Genomic DNA, 19,538 nt, shown 5'->3' on the forward strand with positions numbered 1-19,538 from the left:
TTGGGTAGAAAATGTACTACATATTTTCCTTCTGGTAACCATAAACATTACATACAGTAAAACCTTGATTAAAGTATTTGGGGGGTGAGATAGTTTTCATACTTTAATTCTTAACTGAGGGTTAAGCTACGAAAATATTTTTTTTTTGCACAATGTTACTAAAACTTGTCTGCCACTTTCCTGCTACTTTTAAGTAAGTTAAATCTATAGACCACAATTATTAATTAACTCTTAGAAGATAATAATTCTGGATATGTTCATGCCTCTGTACCATCAATTACCATTATGAAATATCACAGATATAGGTATGGAAGGTAGAGGACATGAATCTGAGAGATGTATATATAACCCTAGGAGTGCTTTTCTTTGTTTTTTTTCCTTAGAAAATTTCCCAGTTTTCAACCTCAATCATACTCCTCTTTGTTTCCCCAAGAATTAACAAATATTCTGATTTTTAAAATAATAATTTCTTTGGTTTTCTCAGTAATTATTTATCTCCCAATTATTCATCTGCCTGCTCTTGGATTCTATATAAAAGGAGTCATACTGTAGGTTTTCTTTTGTGACTTTATTCTTTTGCTCAATATTATGAATGTGAGACACATCCATGTTGATGTGTTTAACTGTAAGCTGCTCATTTATATTGTTCTTTGATATTCCATTTAAGACTATGCTACAGTTATTTATCCATTCTTCTATTAATAAACATTTAAGTTATTTCTAGTTTCTGGAAATTGCAAATTATGCTGATATAAACATTTTCGTATAGTCTTCTGGTACCAATGCTTTTCTTAAAAATATTAGATATGAGTTATTTTCTTATATTTTGTAATTGTCTCCTTTTAACAAAAAGAAGTTCTGAGTAATTTTTATTTAATCTAGGGTTCTAGTTAATCAATATACAATTCTTATGATACTGAGCCTAGGGTTATTTATGCTACTATTTTCAAATTAATAGTGGTAATATTATATATAAATCATCTTGAATTTTCTCATAAAATGCCACTTTTAAGTATAGCTGGTTTGTGTCCTGGTGTCATATGTGAATTTTTTCACTTAGAAAACATAAACCTCACTCATTAATAAATGAAATGAAGAACACTGTAGTTTCCATATATGAGATATTATTACAACTTACTGTTGTTAAGCATAGATATACTTGTCCTGAACAAAACTGTGTACATAAAAAGTGGAACTATGATTAATTCCCTAGCAGCATATATTTCACAACTAAAAGCCCAATCCTGATTAATATCTACAGCATTATAGGTAATTATTGAATTAATACACTCTACTTTTGTTTATGCTTCTAAAACAAGGCAAAAAAATGTCTATTAGTTTGAGAACATGCTTTTCCCTTGATTATGAAATTAGTAAATCAAAGTATGTTTACATTTCCAGAATCCTTGCAATATGATAGCAAAGTCATGTTTTATGTATTCTACTTCTAATTAGAGAAGTCTTATTTACATAGTTCAAAAATTAGCCTTAAAAATAGGTACATGAGCCAGAGTTGAGTCTTCAATGAAAATTTACAGATCCTTATGTAAAATATGGTCTGTTGGCTTTGTTTCCAGAACACATGAAGACATACTCCTAATTGAAATTTTAGATTTATTTTTCATTTAAACAATTATACTATAAAGGACAGACCTTCAGTCTACAACACAGTGGGTCAATTTAAGAAATAAATCTTTCTATATAACCCTGTACATATCTTAACAGTTTCTTAACAACAACAACAAAAAGTTAACAGATAATACCATCTCCTACTTTTTCCCACAAAATTGTGCTAATATACCTAAATTAAGCAAAAATGAATTAGGTTAACTCATCTATGGCAAGTCAAGTGTCTTACCTACTACATTCTCATAAACTGCTCTATCAATCTTCATAAAACTAACAATATTATTACCTTCTAAAATGAGTTACTCTAAGTCAGACCTTTCTTTCTTGCCCTCTATATGACTAGGATGCTTGAATACAACTGAACTTGAGGCTTCCAATACACAAACACTATTCTAGTAACATTTACTAAGTTATGCTCTTTTTCTCCATATGTAGTTATGACTTATCAAAGATATTTATGGGTTAGAGTGAAGTCCCAAAATGTGTCAGATAAATGGAAGGAGAAATCTGTTTTGCTAAGCTGTTTTGGGGTTCCACATAAAAAAGAGGTCCCAACTATAAAATTTGTTTTCTCTCTAATAAATTATTGATAGCGACTTTCAAAGGTAATTGGTATAGAGGAATTGTAAGCACCTTGCTTGTCCTGTTCATCTTATATCACTTCTCTTGCAGCTCTACTTTTCTACCTAGTTCATCTTCAACCATAATGTTGCTTCTCTTTTTTTTCAGCTTCCATCCTTTCTGTGAAAATGGCTAGTCTGTATTTAATTTGGAACTGTAGGAAATTTTGCTATGGATCTCTGACAGTTCAAACAATATAACAGACTTTAATTTAAATAGAGCAAGAGTTGATTCACAGAGGCCCCAGGATTTTTGAAGACTATATGAAATTACTCTGTACTACCACTGAGTGGTGGAAAATGTATGAAAAACTGGCCTAAATTACTTCTGGCTGCCTTCCACTGCCTGGTAAATTAGCCCACAGACATCAATGAGTGTGAGCCATAACACCAGGTTCATCTTCTCTAGTTTCTAAATAAATAAGTAAATAAATAAATAAATAAGTCCCGCAGGCAGATAGGAAGGACACTACCTGCAAAGCCGTCGTCGAAAACATCAGAAGCTGGCATAACACGTCCATTTTAACGGTAATGGGTTCTTTATTATTTAATCAGGACGGCTTCTGGGCGATTCATGAACCACTTATTGAATCACCGAGTTTAAGAAATCTGAAAAAAAATATTGGGAGTTGGTAAACACCATCTCCTGATTGATCAATAGCACCTAGTGTTTCAGAATGACACGAGAGACTTTTTACTCTATTGGCATTTAAAGGCCATGAAACTGTTTTCAGTTGAACATAGTGAATAGTGAATCTCTATAAATCATAGAAAGCTCATTGTTAAAATCCACCATCATCTTTGGCCTATACAGTCACTAAGTAGAGAAAAGTATGCATTCTGTTGGCTGGGCTGCAGTTCCTAAACAATTCATCTTTCAAGATTTCTTTTTCTTGAGAAGAGAAACGAAAATAAAATGTTATGACTCTTTTTGAGCCAACTATAAAACATAAATGTAATCTCAATCCCTGATCAAAATATCACTGTATTTTTTAAAATATCACACATAGCTGTTAAAGCAATTAAGTCCACTGCATTAATAAAGAGGAAAAAAGAAATTCAAGAAAGTTACTATTATGTCTTTGTGCTCCAGTGAACTGACCTTTTTAAAGGGCCTTGTGTTTAAAAAAACTTTATTGCTTGGTCAGATTACAGAGTTGTTCAGTTTACTATTAAAGAGGGGAAAAAAAGCACCAACTTTCCCCAAAATCTCTACCCATTGTCTTTCACATCTATCTTTTACTAATGGCTTTAACTTTGTGAGCATTCCCATGAGGATGCACAACAGAAATATTTTTATAAAATACAGGATAATTAAACCCATGACAACCCTGTCAACACTAATCATGCTTACACATAGAAAATGCAAAGAGGCAATAAGGCTTACATAATGCTTTTTGGATTAATTCTTTCAATTAATTCAATTGAACACTTTATTGCAACTAGTAATAATTTTACATCTCTGACAAAACCAGTGGTGATTTCTTGACTGTATTTTATCAGCAATTTAGGGATTCCCTTTTGGAGTTTAATGGCCTTCATAGAGCTTTAACTAGGCAGGGTCTGGCAAGAAATCAAAACCGGTCCTTGTATTTAGTATACAGAGATTGTCCTAGCAAATGGGCTGTGCAATAGAAACAGGATAGAGGAGAGAGAAATGGTACTTGGGAAAAAAAAAAAAAAGCAAGTGGAGGAAAGCCTTCAAAAATCCCCAGGAATACTGAGCATGCATACAGTTTGTCTTTCTGGTGGTAGACACTAAGATTCCATTATAAAAACATGTGCCAAGTCAAGGGAGAAATTCCAGACTGGCTTGACTTCTGGGGAGAGTAGATCTTCAACAATGTTTAATATTTAGGTTATATGATCTTGTTAAAAACATCTCAGAAAATGATATTGCTAGTACTTTCTGTTAATTACTACCAAAAGATGTCAAACAAGTTCTCTGTGGTCTATCTTTATAGTCCTTTACCCAGTTTTGGCACAAGGCAAGTACAGTGTTATAATTAATCTATTACTAACATTAAAAATTGTTAGGTTATAGTATGGTTATTCAGAAGAGCTACCTTCTAAAATAAATTTCTAATTCCTTCAATTTCATCATCACATTAATTAATTCAAAAGAGTCCATTTTAAACATTTATCTTTTGATCTTTGATTGAGTAAAGCATTGTGCTAGGTAATTGAAAATCTCTTGTTTGTGGCTTTTAAAAATATGTAACTATAAGTTTTAAGAATATAATCTGGCTATTAGCAGATATGAACCAAAATTTTAATGAATAGTGTTGCCCTATATAACCTATCTGAATTCTAAAATTTTACACTATAATCATGTTAAGGTGAACTTTGAACAAAGACAATTTTTAAAAAGAATTTTTGTTGCTTGCCTGTACTTTATGTATGACTCACTTTTTCACAAAGTATTTAATCTCTCCTCCTCAGAAAAAAATGGCACAAAATAGTTGAAGGTAATGATAGAGCAATAGTGCTTAAAACCTCGATATTATTTAAAATAATACTATACCACTTAATGAATGTCTATTAAGTGTTTTATATACATTACAGTGTTATACATAATTATTTACATGACAACCTGATGATGTGTGTATTACTACCTAAATTCACTCAACAAATGAGGTCACTGAATATTAGGAAGGTTAAGTAATAATGTCCAAGGTCACACTGTTAGGAAGTGAGACCTAAGTCTATCAGTTTCCAAAGTCTAATCCTGGAGCCCGATGCAGATGACATGTGGAAAAACATCTGCTTTCCTAAACATAGTTATACCTGAGCTAATTTATATTCTTCATACTTAAATAACCAGACTCTTGGAATATATGTTAAAGGACCAGCAAAGAAGTTCTCAAACTGTAGAAAAGATGAGTCACTATAATAAATTTTCAAAGATAAATTTTCATTTTCTCATTTTCATTTCCTGGGCGTTGGTTTTTTGTTGTTGTTGTTTGTTACTATTAGATACTTTGGCATTCCTATAGAACTTAGTTTTTTTACCAACAAAGTGAAATATGTAATCACTGAATTAAAGCTTGGCTTATGCGCTATTAAATTATATAAATCTAAATTCTTTCTGATATTGCTTCCCATTTATTTAACATTTCTAACACTCACATCATCAACCCCTTTTACAGCCTCGCTTCAGTTCCCCTAATCTGTTCAGTTTGTGTTCTGTTTGAGTATGCAGGAGAAAATTTGCCACAATGATATAGTAAAGTATTTTGGGAACAGCCTGAAATATGGGAACACTGGGCCCTATAAAAGTTACTCATTATGCAAAGTTTGAAGCACTACATATTAGGCTTCTATCAATGGCTTACTTCTGGAGCAATTCATCATCACTCTCCAGAGATTACTTACTCTAGAAAGCTGGTGATATAGTCTCGACTGCAGGCAGACCAGGAAAAGGGATTGGTATTTGCAGTAATGTGAGCTGCCATAAGTTTTGCTGCTTCATGACCTTTCGTCCCACAAGAATTTCCAATTCCATCATGGTTCATACCAAAACTGTTTTAACAAGGAAGAAACATAAGAAACATAAAAGAAACAAAATAAGAAAAAATAAAACAAACAAACCCTCAATACATCCTTTATTTCCTTATTTGATCATTTATTAGCCTTATCAACATACGGCTTCCATCAAGATAGACCAGGTCCTCTAAGGAAATATAGAATTAATGTTAAAGAGATTAAGGAATAATTCAATGATACAATATATTTCTAAATCTCTCTAAATTTATCATATACTCTCAAATGTTATCTCATATGATACAGTCTCTCCTTGAACAGAGAGGCGATATATATTAATTCTAACTTTATAGATGAGAAAAACTGAGATTTACTGAAGATAATTAACCTATTAAAGATCACACAGTTAATAAGTGTTGAAATTGTTAGTAGAACCTACCTCTAACATGCTAGAGTTCAAGCTACCTCACTTGCTGAATCCAAAAGGGAATTATGAAAAGATAGTTACGACCCATAGAGTTCTAGGTTATAGGCCAAACATAAAAGTTCTTTTTCTTATTAATATGGATAAAGGAGAATTAAATACATTATGTAATTTATGTTTGTGTGTGTATGTGTCTTCAAAACACCTTTTGAAAAATCCTGATACATTTAAGGATTATGAATATAGCCTTTTCTTTACCATGGCCTCCCTGATTTTTTAAAGCTTTTCTTTGTCATTTTTTCCTGTGTCCTGTAGCCATGCTTAGTGTTATCAATGTGATTTAAAAACACATCTCAATGATAAATCATAAAATTTTTCTGTGGATAAATGGATAAATAAAAAAGGATCTACCTACTGCATATGAATAAATTTAAGCCTTTCATCACAAATAGCCAGAAGTTTAGGTGAAAATCACTAAAAAAATCCTTATTGTGTCCACTGTGACATTCTAATAAATGCACCATGATATGCGTTCAAGGGAATAAGTAATTTGTGTGACATGAGTATACAGATATGAGTATACAGATAAGAATAGTTGCTAGAGAAAAATTTGGAGAGATAGTTGAGAACAGATAATCACAAGATAATAAATGAAAGTAAATACTGATACTTTTGGCAGTGTACAGACTTTGAAGATTTGTCAGAAAGAGCAACTGAGGATTTCTGAGTAGGAAAATATGGAATTGACCTGTATTTTAGACAGATCATTATAGTAATTCTGTGGTGGAAACAATAGAGTGGAAAGAGAATTGAGCCAGGGAGCACAGAGAGAAGATGATACCCAATTAAGAAATGATGTAGGTCTGAACAAGGGCACGGGATAGAGAAGTGGGATTAGATTTGAGACATGTTCAGGAAAGTGAATGAACTGGCCTTCATAAATACAATATAAAAGAGCTATAATAAAGACATATAATATGTCCCTGTATGGCGGGAGGAGGGAGGAGGAACTAATAATTCAGGTATAGGGACTAACATAAGCAAAGGAAGAGAATCATATGAGAGCCCTTCCACATAACCAAATAACCTTCCAAGAACATCAATACTTAGCCTTCTTGTGTTTGACATCAACACACTCAAGTCAACCTCTTCTAGGAACATAATGGTGGAATTTACTGTTTGTTGAATTAGACATATATTCTGTGAAAACAATCAGCTATAGATTTACATTAAAAATTCCTCACTATAAATTTATAATTCAATAAGCTTAATATTCTACACTTCTCTCAAAGGTTGATGCTATGATGTGATTACTACTATGATTCTTTTCAAATGATGATACTGATAGCTTAAAAAATATTATTTCCTTTCAGCAGTAGTCTCATACAAATCTCTGAGTAATATTAAGATAGCTGTAGGCAGGCACAGATAGCTTTCAGAAAATCACTTTTGAGATTCCCAACTTCCTTACTTACTCTTTTCTAAAAAAAACGTAAAGCTTCTTTTGAAATCATATTTCTCCCACGTTATAAAAGAACGACTTATCTTTCAGTCATACATAATTTTACAATAGTTCATTGCCTTTGACTATAAAAAATGGGTGTCAAGGAAAGAGACAACTGGAAACATTTAGGGTCAGCACTGAGAAAAAGAATGACTTTATTGATTAAATAACATGTAGTTTCTTGTTTTCATCAAGTTTATAGGAAGATATAATCAAATTAACAGCTGATGGGTTGTTAAAAAATTTGATGATAGATCACCATGGTTACGTTTTGACAAAGAATTCAAAAGGAGCTCAAAGAACTGAGTGATATTTCTATAATAAATTCCTTTCATCTTATCTATTTACATATGTGATCCAATTTTCTCAACATTCACATCTATAGAAACAAAATAAAGAAACTGAATTGGTGCTAAAATCCTGCCTCATTCTAGCAGTAATGAAGTAACGGCAGTAATTGAAAATATACATTTAAAGATACATCTTCTAACAAAAACTTTATTTTTACATTTAATTATTAAAATTCATAATATGTATATATTCTTCTAATCAATTATTAACTAATAATTGTAATGTAATGAACATATAATTCAGAAAAATATTTTTAATGATCACAGGAAATTTTAAAAATGTAATTGCAACTTAAATTTTTTTGTTACAGAGGTATTTGATATAATTAAAAATACTTCTAAGCATAAAAACATATTTTAAAAGTATATTAAGAAATATTAAAATATACATTAGGATTGATATTCTGGGAGGGAAAGGAAGAGCAGACATATTGAGTTAAAGGAGGGAAAAATATGCAAATTTTGGCTATAAAAGAAGAAGCTGTTAGTGTATTTTTTAAATAATCTTTTAAAAAAAAATTTATTTATTTATTAATTTGGCTGCACAGGGTCTTAGTTGCAGCATGCGAGATCCTCACTGCTGCATGTGGAATCTAGTTCCATGACCAGGAATCGAACCTGGGTCCCCTGTATTGGGAGCACAGAGTCTTACCCACTGGACCACCAAGGAAGTCCCCTGTTAGTGTATTTTTAAAATGCATAATGATGGTTACCAAATTGCTATGGCATTTAGATTCAATCAGGTATATTTAAAGGAGGTTTTTATTTTTTACATACTAATTTTTGCAGTAGTCTAGAAATTCTATCCTTTGCAATTAGTTAGACATAAAAAATGTTGGACATCAACTGAAAAATAAACAATAGGGTACATAGTTTTTAAAACTTCAGAAGTATAGGGAGGAGATATGGGGATATATGTATATGTATAGTTGATTCACTTTGTTATACAGCAGAAACTAACACACCATTGTAAAGCACTTATACTCCAATAAAGATGCTAAAAAAAATTCAGAAGTATATATGGGAAAAGATTTAAAAACTAATGAACTCAAGTATCTGAAGAAGTAAACCTTAACTTCTATTTCTACTTACAATCCTTATAGTTTAAGTGTCAGATGCAGAAAGCTGTCTTAAGGATTTCCGTTTCAGGTGTCTAAGAGAATGTATACTTTTGCAGCTTATATTTAAAACATAAGAAATCCCAGAAATGACCTGACCAATGTCAACTAGTTCACTAACAGTGACACAAAGTGAAATGGGAGTTTACAATTGCCGTTTATGACATCAGCTTCAAAAGATCCCTCTAGGGCATCGCTGGTGGCGCAGTGGTTGAGAATCTGCCTGCCGATGCAGGGGACACAGGTTCGTGCCCCAGTTCGGGAAGATCCCACATGCCGCGGAGTGGCTGGGCCCGTGAGCCATGGCCGCTGAGCCTGCGCGTCCGGAGTCTGTGCTCCGCAACGGGAGAGGCCACAACAGTGAGAGGCCCGCGTATCGCAAAAAAAAAAAAAAATCCCTCTAATGCACTGACCAGGCCGGAGAAAGACTCTGTGTGTGTGTGTGTGTGTGTGTGTGTGTGTGTGTGTGTGTGTGTGTGTGTGTGTGTGTGTGTGTGTGTGTGTGTGTGTGTGTGTGTGTGTGTGTGTGAGAGAGAGAGAGAGAGAGAGAGAGAGAGAGAGACAGAGAGAGAGAGAGAGAGAGGGAGGGGAGAAAAAGAAAGAAGGAAAGAAAGAAAGAAAGGAGAGAGAGAAAAAAGCAAAAGAGAAAGAAAGAAAGAAAATAGATTGTGACAAGTTGTGATACGATTAAAACAAATTAGCAGGGCAATTTGTGTTTGTGGGTATTTTCAAAGGGTACCTACCAGTGCTTCTCACCTGGACCCCAACTCCAGCTCTCTCTCCACTCATCCCCAGGTTCCAGGTACTTGCCTACACCCTGCTCTCTGGTGTGGTCCGTAGTGTGATTCACTGTTTAACATTTGCCTGATAAACTAGACAACAAGCACAGGATGGGGGAGCTGGGGCACTGAGCTGCAGGGACTCCAGTGGGAGCTCCTTCAAGTCTGACCACAAGGCAAGTTAGTATAAGAATCTGCTGTAAGAGGAAATGCTGGGAAGGCAAGATGGAGGCGTCCCTCACTCCATGTGCTCCACGTGCACGCATGTGTGTGTATATGTATGTATATATATCTATATCTATATATATATATACACATATATATTACAGATAAGCTCCTTCCTGAGGAAACTCTATCAGTGAGGAGTTTGTCAAAAGAAATGAAACTTACTAATGATTAGAGAAAATAAACGAGTCTACTTTAAACCATCATACTGGCAAAAATTAGAATGTTACCTAGGACTAAGTTGACAGTTGACAGTGGTGTAGAGAAACTGGGATCTTAGCACGCAACAGTTATAGTGTGGTCAGGCAACAGTTCCAGAGAGCAATTCAGCAGTATTTGGTCATATTAAATAGAGGAAACATTTTGACCCAGCAATCCTGTTTTTGGAGAGATATCCCAGAAATATTCCCAAAGGGAACATGTATGAGGATGTTCATGACAGAATTATTTATGATAGCAAGGAGTTGAAGACAATCTAGGTGTTCATCACTGGGGAATGGATAAATAAACTTTGGCAGATGTATATTATGGAATACTAAGCAGAAGTTGGAAGCAACAAACAAGATAGATGTCTACACATAAATATAGGTAGATCTTAAAAACACTGAAAAAATTGAGAAAAGGAACAAGGTCTATAGCACTATATCATACATGCAAACAAAAATTACATATATCTTATCAAATAACAAAGAAAGGCCAAGGAATTGTTCCAGATTAAAGACTTTAGAGACATTACCAAATGCAACAGAAACTGGATTGGAGGGGGAGAAGGTTATAAAAATATTGCTGGGACGATTGAGGAAATTTGAATAGGACTATATATCAGATAATAGTAGTGTATCAATGTTAAACTTTCTAATGTGATAATTATACTCTTACGTAAGAGATTATCTTTTCTTCTCAGGAAACAGATGCTGAAATAGTTAGGGATAGGGGACATGTCTACAACTTATTCTCAAATAGTACAGAAAAAAATACATGTACATATACAAAAAGAGAGAGAAAGAAATGTTGCAAAATATTAACAATTTTTAAATCTGACTCAGGGACACAGAGGAAATCTTTCTACCATACCAATTTTTCCATAAGTCTGAAAACATTTCAAACTTAAAAAGTTAAAAAATAGGGCTTCCCTGGTGGTGCAGTGGTTAAGAGTCTGCCTGCCAATGCAGGGGACATGGGTTCGAGCCCTGGTCTGGGAAGATCCCACATGCCATGGAGGAACTAAGCCCGTGCACCACAACTACTGAGCCTGCTCTCTAGAGCCCGTGAGCTACGGCTGCTGAGCCCACATGCCATAACTACTGAAGCTCTCACGCCTAGAGCCTGTGCTCCGTAGCAAGAGAGGCCACTGCAGTGAGAAGCCCATGTACTGCAATGAAGACCCAACACAGCCAAAAAAAAAAAAAAGAATAAATAAAATTTTTTTAAAAAGTTAAAAAATAAACACAGACATATATAAAACAACCTGCAATATTTTGCAAGGATACATATGAATTCAAATATAGATATCAAATTTATTAAAGGAGTTATCTATGGGAGGGAAGAAATGGAAGTGGAAAATGGGAATATAGAAATATATGCACATATATGAAACAAAAAGGGTCCTTGCAGGGACTGATAATGATGTTGTGACCAGAAATAAGGACAGACAGATAGAAAATAAACTCAACTCTCTGCTCTTGAGTTAAAAAATAATAATTAAAAAAAAAAAAAAAAGAACAAAAGAGAGTTTGGTGAACCTGGCGCCCACACCAGTGAGTGAATAGTGATAACAAGAAAATACTTCCATGGTTGGTTTTATGTGTTTAACAAAATTAATCATTTAAGTTCAATAAAATTAATAGATTAGGCAACGATTCTCATTTGTGGAGGGTTAGAGAAAGAGAGAAAACTGGGAGAGAAAGTCTTCCTTAGGCCTCTTGTGATTCCCCCACATTTTGCTGAGTATGCCAAGTCTGCAAGGCCTGCTCTTAACCCAGGCCATTCCTCAGGACAACGTTAGGAAATGAAGTAACATCTTCCCCTGGACAAAGCACGTTTACTTACTACTTGCTATAAAACTATTAGATTTCCCAAGCTCAGTGTTTCTCAGTTTGTTTGTTTGTTTGTTTTTGCGGTACGTGGGCCTCTCACTGTTGTGGCCTCTCCCATTGCAGAGCACAGGCTCTGGACGCACAGGCTCAGCGGCCATGGCTCATGGGCCAAGCCGCTCCGCAGCATGTGGGATCCTCCCGGACCAGGGCACGAACCCGTGTCCCCTGCATCAGCAGGCGGACTCTCAACCACTGCGCCACCAGGGAAGCCCCTGTTTCTCAGTTTTGATGCAAACCCACTACATGTGTGGCATTCATCTGGGCCATACTGTGTTGCCCATGTGGGATTTGGGGCCAAAAGGAACCAAAATAAATATACTGATGCTTATGCTGCTTGCTGTGCTGAAGTCTCTGATCCAGGAATCTCATGTCTTTTGCTCCATGCAACAGTAATAAGCTAACTTATTAGCTTATAAATAAGGTAAAATCAAACCTCAAACTCAATGAGAGAGAAGTTTGTAGTTGATTAGGATAATATACCCAATTATGGAAAGCTAAGTAATCCTGAAACTAAAGTACTTCAAAATTAGTCTTAATTTTTCAGAAAATGAAGCCCCAAATCTATTAAAACAAAGTAAATTATTTCCCAGGAAATAAATTATATGTTGAAGATTTTCAACTAAATCTCCCAGGGGAAACAAATGAAAGATCAAAAATTCCCTTTCTCATATCTTAGTACTTCTGATTTATTTCAGAAGTTTAAAGGACACTCATTTCTACATTTTGAGTAAAAAGTTTTCCCTTTTCCTCTAAGATATCACCCAAAACCAATAAGAAAAATAAGGAAAAAACCCCACAAACTGTACATTTAATGAAAAGTAGGAAACTTCTAAAACCATAAACCACCATATCAATGTATGTGGAAGGCTGATTGAATACAGAAAAATTAGAAGAATGTGGAAAGACACACAGAGAGAGGGGACAATAAGAAGTGATCTAAGCTAAAACGAGTAGAGCATGTTCTCCAAAGTTAAGTGCAACAATCTGAGGGACAAAACCAACAATACTTTCTTATCAGCAATTGGTGTAAGGGTGCAAACTGTTGGAATATACACCCTTGCTCTAGTTGTCAGAGGAAGAGTAGATGGGGCTAACTGGGGAGTCATAAAAACTATATTTGTAGGAATCAGTCTGTCAGTGAGGAAAGGTGAAAGAGAGATTCTACCTTGCCAGCAGTTGTTAAAGAAATACAGGGTTAAAGAACTTGAATCATGCAATACTGTATATCAGTAATAAATTCCTGCTGAGAAAGTAGCTCTGGTGCCTACCCAACATAAACCTTCTACAAGTAGTTCATCCAGAAAAATCAAACTCATTCAAAGATGTATGATTCAAAAGGAACAAGAAGTACGTCTAGAATATATGAAATAATTTTTTTTAAAAAAGAACAGGAAAATACAAACAGAAGATGAGGGACACTTGGCAGAAAAAAATGTTGCTACAGGAAAGATAAAAATTGGACACATATGAACTCAAACTTAACGAAGACATCATTTCATAAAAACAAGAATTTAACGCAGAGATACAAGCAATCAGGGAAGATACGGCAAGATGAGAGATGAAAGCATGAACTGTCAGAGGAAATAAATGTGTGTGTGGGGGGCGTGGAATAAAACCATCACAGGAAAAAGGCCATGATGAGTTAGCAAAAAAAAAAAAAAAAAAAAAAAGGCAACTGCTCAAAACATTCCTCATAGAAGTAAAAAGAGCAAGCAAAAAAAAAAAACAAAAAAAAAAAACAAAAAAAAGAGCAAGCAAAATAAAATTGTACAGGGCTTCCCTGGTGGCGCAGTGGTTGAGAGTCCGCCTGCCGGTGCAGGGGACACGGATTCGTGCCCCGGTCCGGGAAGATCCCACATGCCATGGAGCGGCTGGGCCCGTGAGCCATGGCCGCTGAGCCTGCGCGTCCGGAGTCTGTGTTCCTGTGCTCCGCAACGGGAGAGGCCACAACAGTGAGAGGGCCGCGTACCGCAAAAAAAAAAAAAAAAAAAAAATTGTACAAAGAGTTTAAAAGGATCAAAATAAAGGAATCCAATATATATATCGCTGTTGTCCCTAAAGAGAAGAATCAAAATAATAAACAGAAAGAAAAGTGACTTAAAAATACAAGAAAAATTTCAAGAAACAAAAATGGCTAAAATCTCATCAAATGTGAACTATTCTACTAGGAAAAACTGACACAGGTGAATCCACACTGAGTCACATCCTAGTAAACTTACTGGACATCAAAAATAAAATATATTTTGGGCAATCAGGGCAAAAGAACAAATTACCTATAATAGTAAAACAATCAGATTAACTTCAGATTTCTCCATGGTGACATTTAACACCAGCACACAATAGAGCAGTAACTAGGAAAAATCGTGTATCCAGCCAAACTGAGTATAAAAGCATTTTGAACAAGAACTCAAGAAATAGAGATGTTATGAACTCAAGAAATAGAGATGTTATGAATCATTCTAACAAAAATTGCTTCAAGATAAACTTCAGCTTTGTTTAAAAATAATGTAAAAGTTTGATGGTTTATTGACTCTATGTGACTCTATTTGAGCTTCATGGCAGGCAATGCATACAACACAAGTGCAACTGGTCACCAGTCAGATTAACTCCCTTGTCATACTTCTTTTTTTTTTTTTTTTTTTTGCGGTACGCGGTCCTCTCAGTGTTGTGGCCTCTCCCGTTGCGGAGCACAGGCTCCAGATGCGCAGGCCCAGCGGCCATGGCTCACGGGCCCAGCCGCTCCGTGGCATGTGGGATCCTCCCGGATCGGGGCACGAACCCATGTGCCATGCATCGGCAGGCGGACTCTCAACCACTGCGCCACCAGGGAAGCCCTGTCATACTTCTTAATTATATTTTCTTGTTTTGTTTTTCTGAGGTTAATTTATTCTCTTATGTTCATAATATATGTTATTTTATATCATACATACTTAAGAGAGAATAAAACATATATTTACATTTTAAAGAATAATTATAAAGCAAACATCCATGTTATCTCTACCAAATTTAAGAAATACAACATTTTCAGAATAATAAAAGCTTGTCTCCTGTATTCACCTTAACAGTTATATTCTTCTTCCTCCCCTGAGAGAGAACTACTATCTTGACTTCTGTTATCAGGGTTATCATTCCCTATGCATCTCTAAACAATATATGTTAACTCTGCCTGGTTTTGAAATAATAAAGTGGAATCACACTGTATATATGCTTTTAAAACTTGCTTCTTTTATTCAACATTTTTTTAGAAAGCATCATCTCTGCTGAGCCGTCTAGCTATATACCTCATTCATTTTCACTGCTATATAGATTTCCTTTATAGATACACCATTTAATTATCCATTCTATGATGAAGGATTTGCTGTGGTTCCTGATATGGGGCTACTATGGATCATGTTGCTATGAGAATTCTTAAACATAATTCCTGGTCATATATGTAAGAGTATCTCTACAACAGCTTCTTAAACTTTTGGTGTCCTTTATATTCTTAAAAATATTGAAGACCCCAAAGATCTTTTGTTTATGAGGTTGTATGTGGTGATATTTATCATAATAAAAATTAAAACTGAGAAACTTTTTAAATAGTTATTAATTCATTTTAAGTAATAATAAACCCAATACATGCTAACATAAATAACCATTTTAATTTAAAAAACCTTCCCAAACAAAAGAATGTCAGTGAGAGTAATAGCATTGTTTAATTACATTTTTGCTAATCTCTTTAATGTGTGGCTTACTAGAAGATAGCTGGATTCTCATATCTCCTTCGTCATTCAGTCTATTGTGGTATTTTGTTTTGGTTGAAGTATATGATGAAAATCTGGCCTCACACTAATGTATAGTTAGAAAGGGGAAGAGTATTTTCGTTAGCCCTTTCAGATAATGATAGACTTTTTGATTCTACAAGAAAACTTGAAAACTAGTAATTTCTTAAAGGTTAGTTGAAATGTGGATTCTGAATCCATTATCAGTGATCTCTTTGTATCCTGTTTCATCAATATCACCAATCTCATTGGAAAAGTCTTTAAGCATTAGGAAGCTGTCAAGCTCATACTGACAGCTGGAACTTATCCTAAATTTGAATTTTTGCTCAAAAGCTCAAATTTTATCATTGGCAATAAATAACGTTGGTTGTTTTCCTTGAAAAGTAAGCTCATTTTTCAAGTGAATTTCTGCCAACAACCCATAGTTTCTCATTTGTTCTTTTAAATAAAAATTGTGTTCCAGGGAAAAAGCAGCTAGTTCATCTGAGATATGGAGCAAAACGTGCTTTACATACTTCCCATTTTGTGATACAGATGATTTGATAAAAGGCATGTACTTAAGGGTCATGACTTAATAAAATTAATAAGTCTTTTGCTTCATCAAAGACATTCTTAAGTGAAACTGGCACGATGGTGACAAATACAATGACTATGGTTTCCTTGATTCATGCTAAAGTACCAGTACATACCCATCACTGTTTTTGTGAAGAGTAAACAACACAGTCTTAAAAAAAAAAAAAAGACAAATTAAGTCTTAGTATTATTATGAAAGTAGGTTTAATCTGAAAGTGCTTTGGGAATCCCAGGGACTATGGACCACAATTTGAGAACCACTGCTCTGGGATATTTGTAGAAAATAAATTCTTGGGTCATAGTTAGATAAAATTTCAACTTTGCTAGATAATACCAAACAGCTTTTCAAAGTGGTTGCACCAATTTGCATTCTCACCTGTAGTGTATAAGAATTCCAGTTGTACCACATCTTCACCAATATTTGGTATTTTCAAACTTTTAAATTTGTGCTAATCATGGTGGATATAACATATTTTCCTGGTTATTAATCAGATTGAACATCTTTTGACATATATGTTTATCAAGCATTTGGATTTCTTCTTTTGTAAAATGTTCAAGTACTTTGTATATTTAATTTGTAGGAGTTCCTTACATCAGCTGCATGTCATTTGCAAACATCTTTTCCTACACTGTGTCCTATCTTTTCATTTTATGGTGTTTTTCAATTAAGTTTTTAATTTTAATGTAGTTAATTTGGTCAATCATATACTTAATGGTTAGTATTCTTTATGTCTTACTTCTATTATATGTTCTAAAACCTGTAATGGTTTGACTTCTACATTTCGGTGTTGTTGGATCCTATGGTAAGAATATATTTAGCTTTGTAAGAAAACGCCAAACTGTCTTCCAAAGTGACTGTTAATACATCTTAAGCTTATCTATGGTTTGACACAGGGATCTATTTATGCTAGTTACTTCACTAAGCAGAAAGTATTTTTTTATATTTTGTTTTATTCACAGTACTTAATATCTGATCAGAGTTTAATAATTGGAGATGAACACTTAGAGGATTAGTGAAGTGAACGAAAAATCTATCAGCTGAGATTTAACTTGGATAAACTGAGGAGACTCACAAGGTTAAAATGCAGATCTAATAAACATTCTCTTATAAAGCATGGAATCCATAGAATCTGATGCTCCATATTCACTACAATGAACTTCATTTTTTTCTGCACTTGTTCTTGAAATTACCATAACTAGAGTTATATAACTCACAAGTACAGGAAGGCTCAACTCTGCTCATGGGTTCTGGGACTAATTTTGTTCACCATTAGGGAGAATATAGAGAGACTGAAGCCAATAGCTTTGTGGAACAGCAATAAATATGGCATGTTGTTGGTCCAGTTCAGTTCTAGTTTTTGAGGTAATTGTAGTTGTTGGGCTCTGGTCCTACTTCTTGTGAAAAAGACACTACCTTGCACATAAATCTTTAGTAACTGAATTACTTGATTATTTCACCTACTCCTGAGACTCTGAGGCCTTGACCAGTATTCCACTTCTTTTTGATCAGGGATTCCATTTGGCTTAGTGGTATTAAAGTTCTGGGTATGTAGCCCAGGTTCCCTTATGCTTCACCCTCTGGGATACACACTTACAGCTATCTACAGGACTTCCCTGATATTGACAATTTCCTGACTGAATTTTTATCTAAACACTGCTGGCAGACTAAACTAGTAAAGTTCTCACAAAGTGATTGGATATGATGTGCTTAATTAATTAGTTAACATAAGTTACTTTAAATAGACCCCGTTGATTATATAGGAGGAGGTATTGGGAACTAGACCAATTTAGAAAATAAAAGCTATGACTATAGCATAGGAACACATAGTTGCTTTATTAGAGTGTTATTTTACTCATGGTTTTGTGTCCTTTTGTTAAGAACTATTGATGCTTATGCATTGTGCTGCTCTAGGCAAAAATATAGGGTCAAGACCAAAGGGAGAGAGAAGACAGTGGCTGTGGAGTGTGGTTAAAAAGAAAAAGATGATGCAATTAGGTTTGTCAGGTTTGATCAAAACCCTCAGCAGTTTAATTTCTGTAGGAAATATTGTGAAGCAGTGAGTTTGAAACTCTGGTTGCTAATCAATATTTTCATATGTAAACATTTAAAAACACAATTTTAAATAACATAGGATCTTAAGAATTACAACTATACCATTAGAGGGGAAAAAAAGGCACTCTATTCTTTTGGCCTGATTTCTTCACCTGCCCTATCCAGCAGGGTTTCTCTTCTCTGGGGCACAGTCCTACCTGGATGGTCCCTCTCACTAAAGTGCAGCCTAGGTTCTTGACTTCACCCCATATGAGAACAGGTGTTCATTCAGTGCATGGAGAAACACTCAGGAATCATACAAATCACCTGTTAACCTATCAACACCATTTTAATAAAAAGGTTAATTAAAATCCTGTCATATATTTTTTATGAAAACTGACATTAAGATTTCAAAATTAATATAGGAAAGTAAAGGGTCAGAAAAAAACCAAGAGGATTTTGAAGAAGGAGGGGAGAACTTCAATATCTGTTATAAAACTATGGTAATTAAAGCAACATGATCTTGGCACAGGAAACCTTTGAAAATAACAACAATAAAAGCTCCAAAACAAAAATGGAACAATATTAACATTTGTTAAATCTGATTGGTGTGCTCATGGATGTCTGTCGTAACACATGCGCACATGCATACAAGCATACATACACAAACACAGAATATTTCAAAGTAAAATATTTTAAAAGAAAATATATAGTGAATTCATGTACCTGAACATATAAAGAATACTTTGTTCTAAAACTTAGCAATTAAATTTTCCTTTCAGACCAATTATACAAGATAGCTGACTTGCCTTCGTAAATTGACTTAGTTCTAAAGTTTTAAAGCTAATTTTGGGGACCTTGAAACAATTTACTCCAGAAATAATAGCATAAATTATTTTTCTATGTCCAGGGTAGCCTACACAAGCCTATTTAACCTATTTTGC

The 19,538-nt window shown here is 34.4% G+C and overlaps 1 protein-coding gene across 1 annotated transcript in view; it reads right to left on the reverse strand.

Moving 5' to 3' along the window:
• Positions 1-19,538, reverse strand: part of ADAMTS6 (ADAM metallopeptidase with thrombospondin type 1 motif 6) — a 266,740-nt gene that overhangs the window by 116,191 nt on the left and 131,011 nt on the right. Inside the window, exon 9 of the mRNA XM_060143008.1 lies at positions 5,625-5,771. Coding sequence (XP_059998991.1) covers positions 5,625-5,771 — 147 coding nt within the window. The remainder of the gene's footprint in view (positions 1-5,624; positions 5,772-19,538) is intronic.

This window comes from Lagenorhynchus albirostris, chromosome 3 (genome assembly GCF_949774975.1).
Source record: "Lagenorhynchus albirostris chromosome 3, mLagAlb1.1, whole genome shotgun sequence".
Taxonomy (NCBI): domain Eukaryota; kingdom Metazoa; phylum Chordata; class Mammalia; order Artiodactyla; family Delphinidae; genus Lagenorhynchus; species Lagenorhynchus albirostris.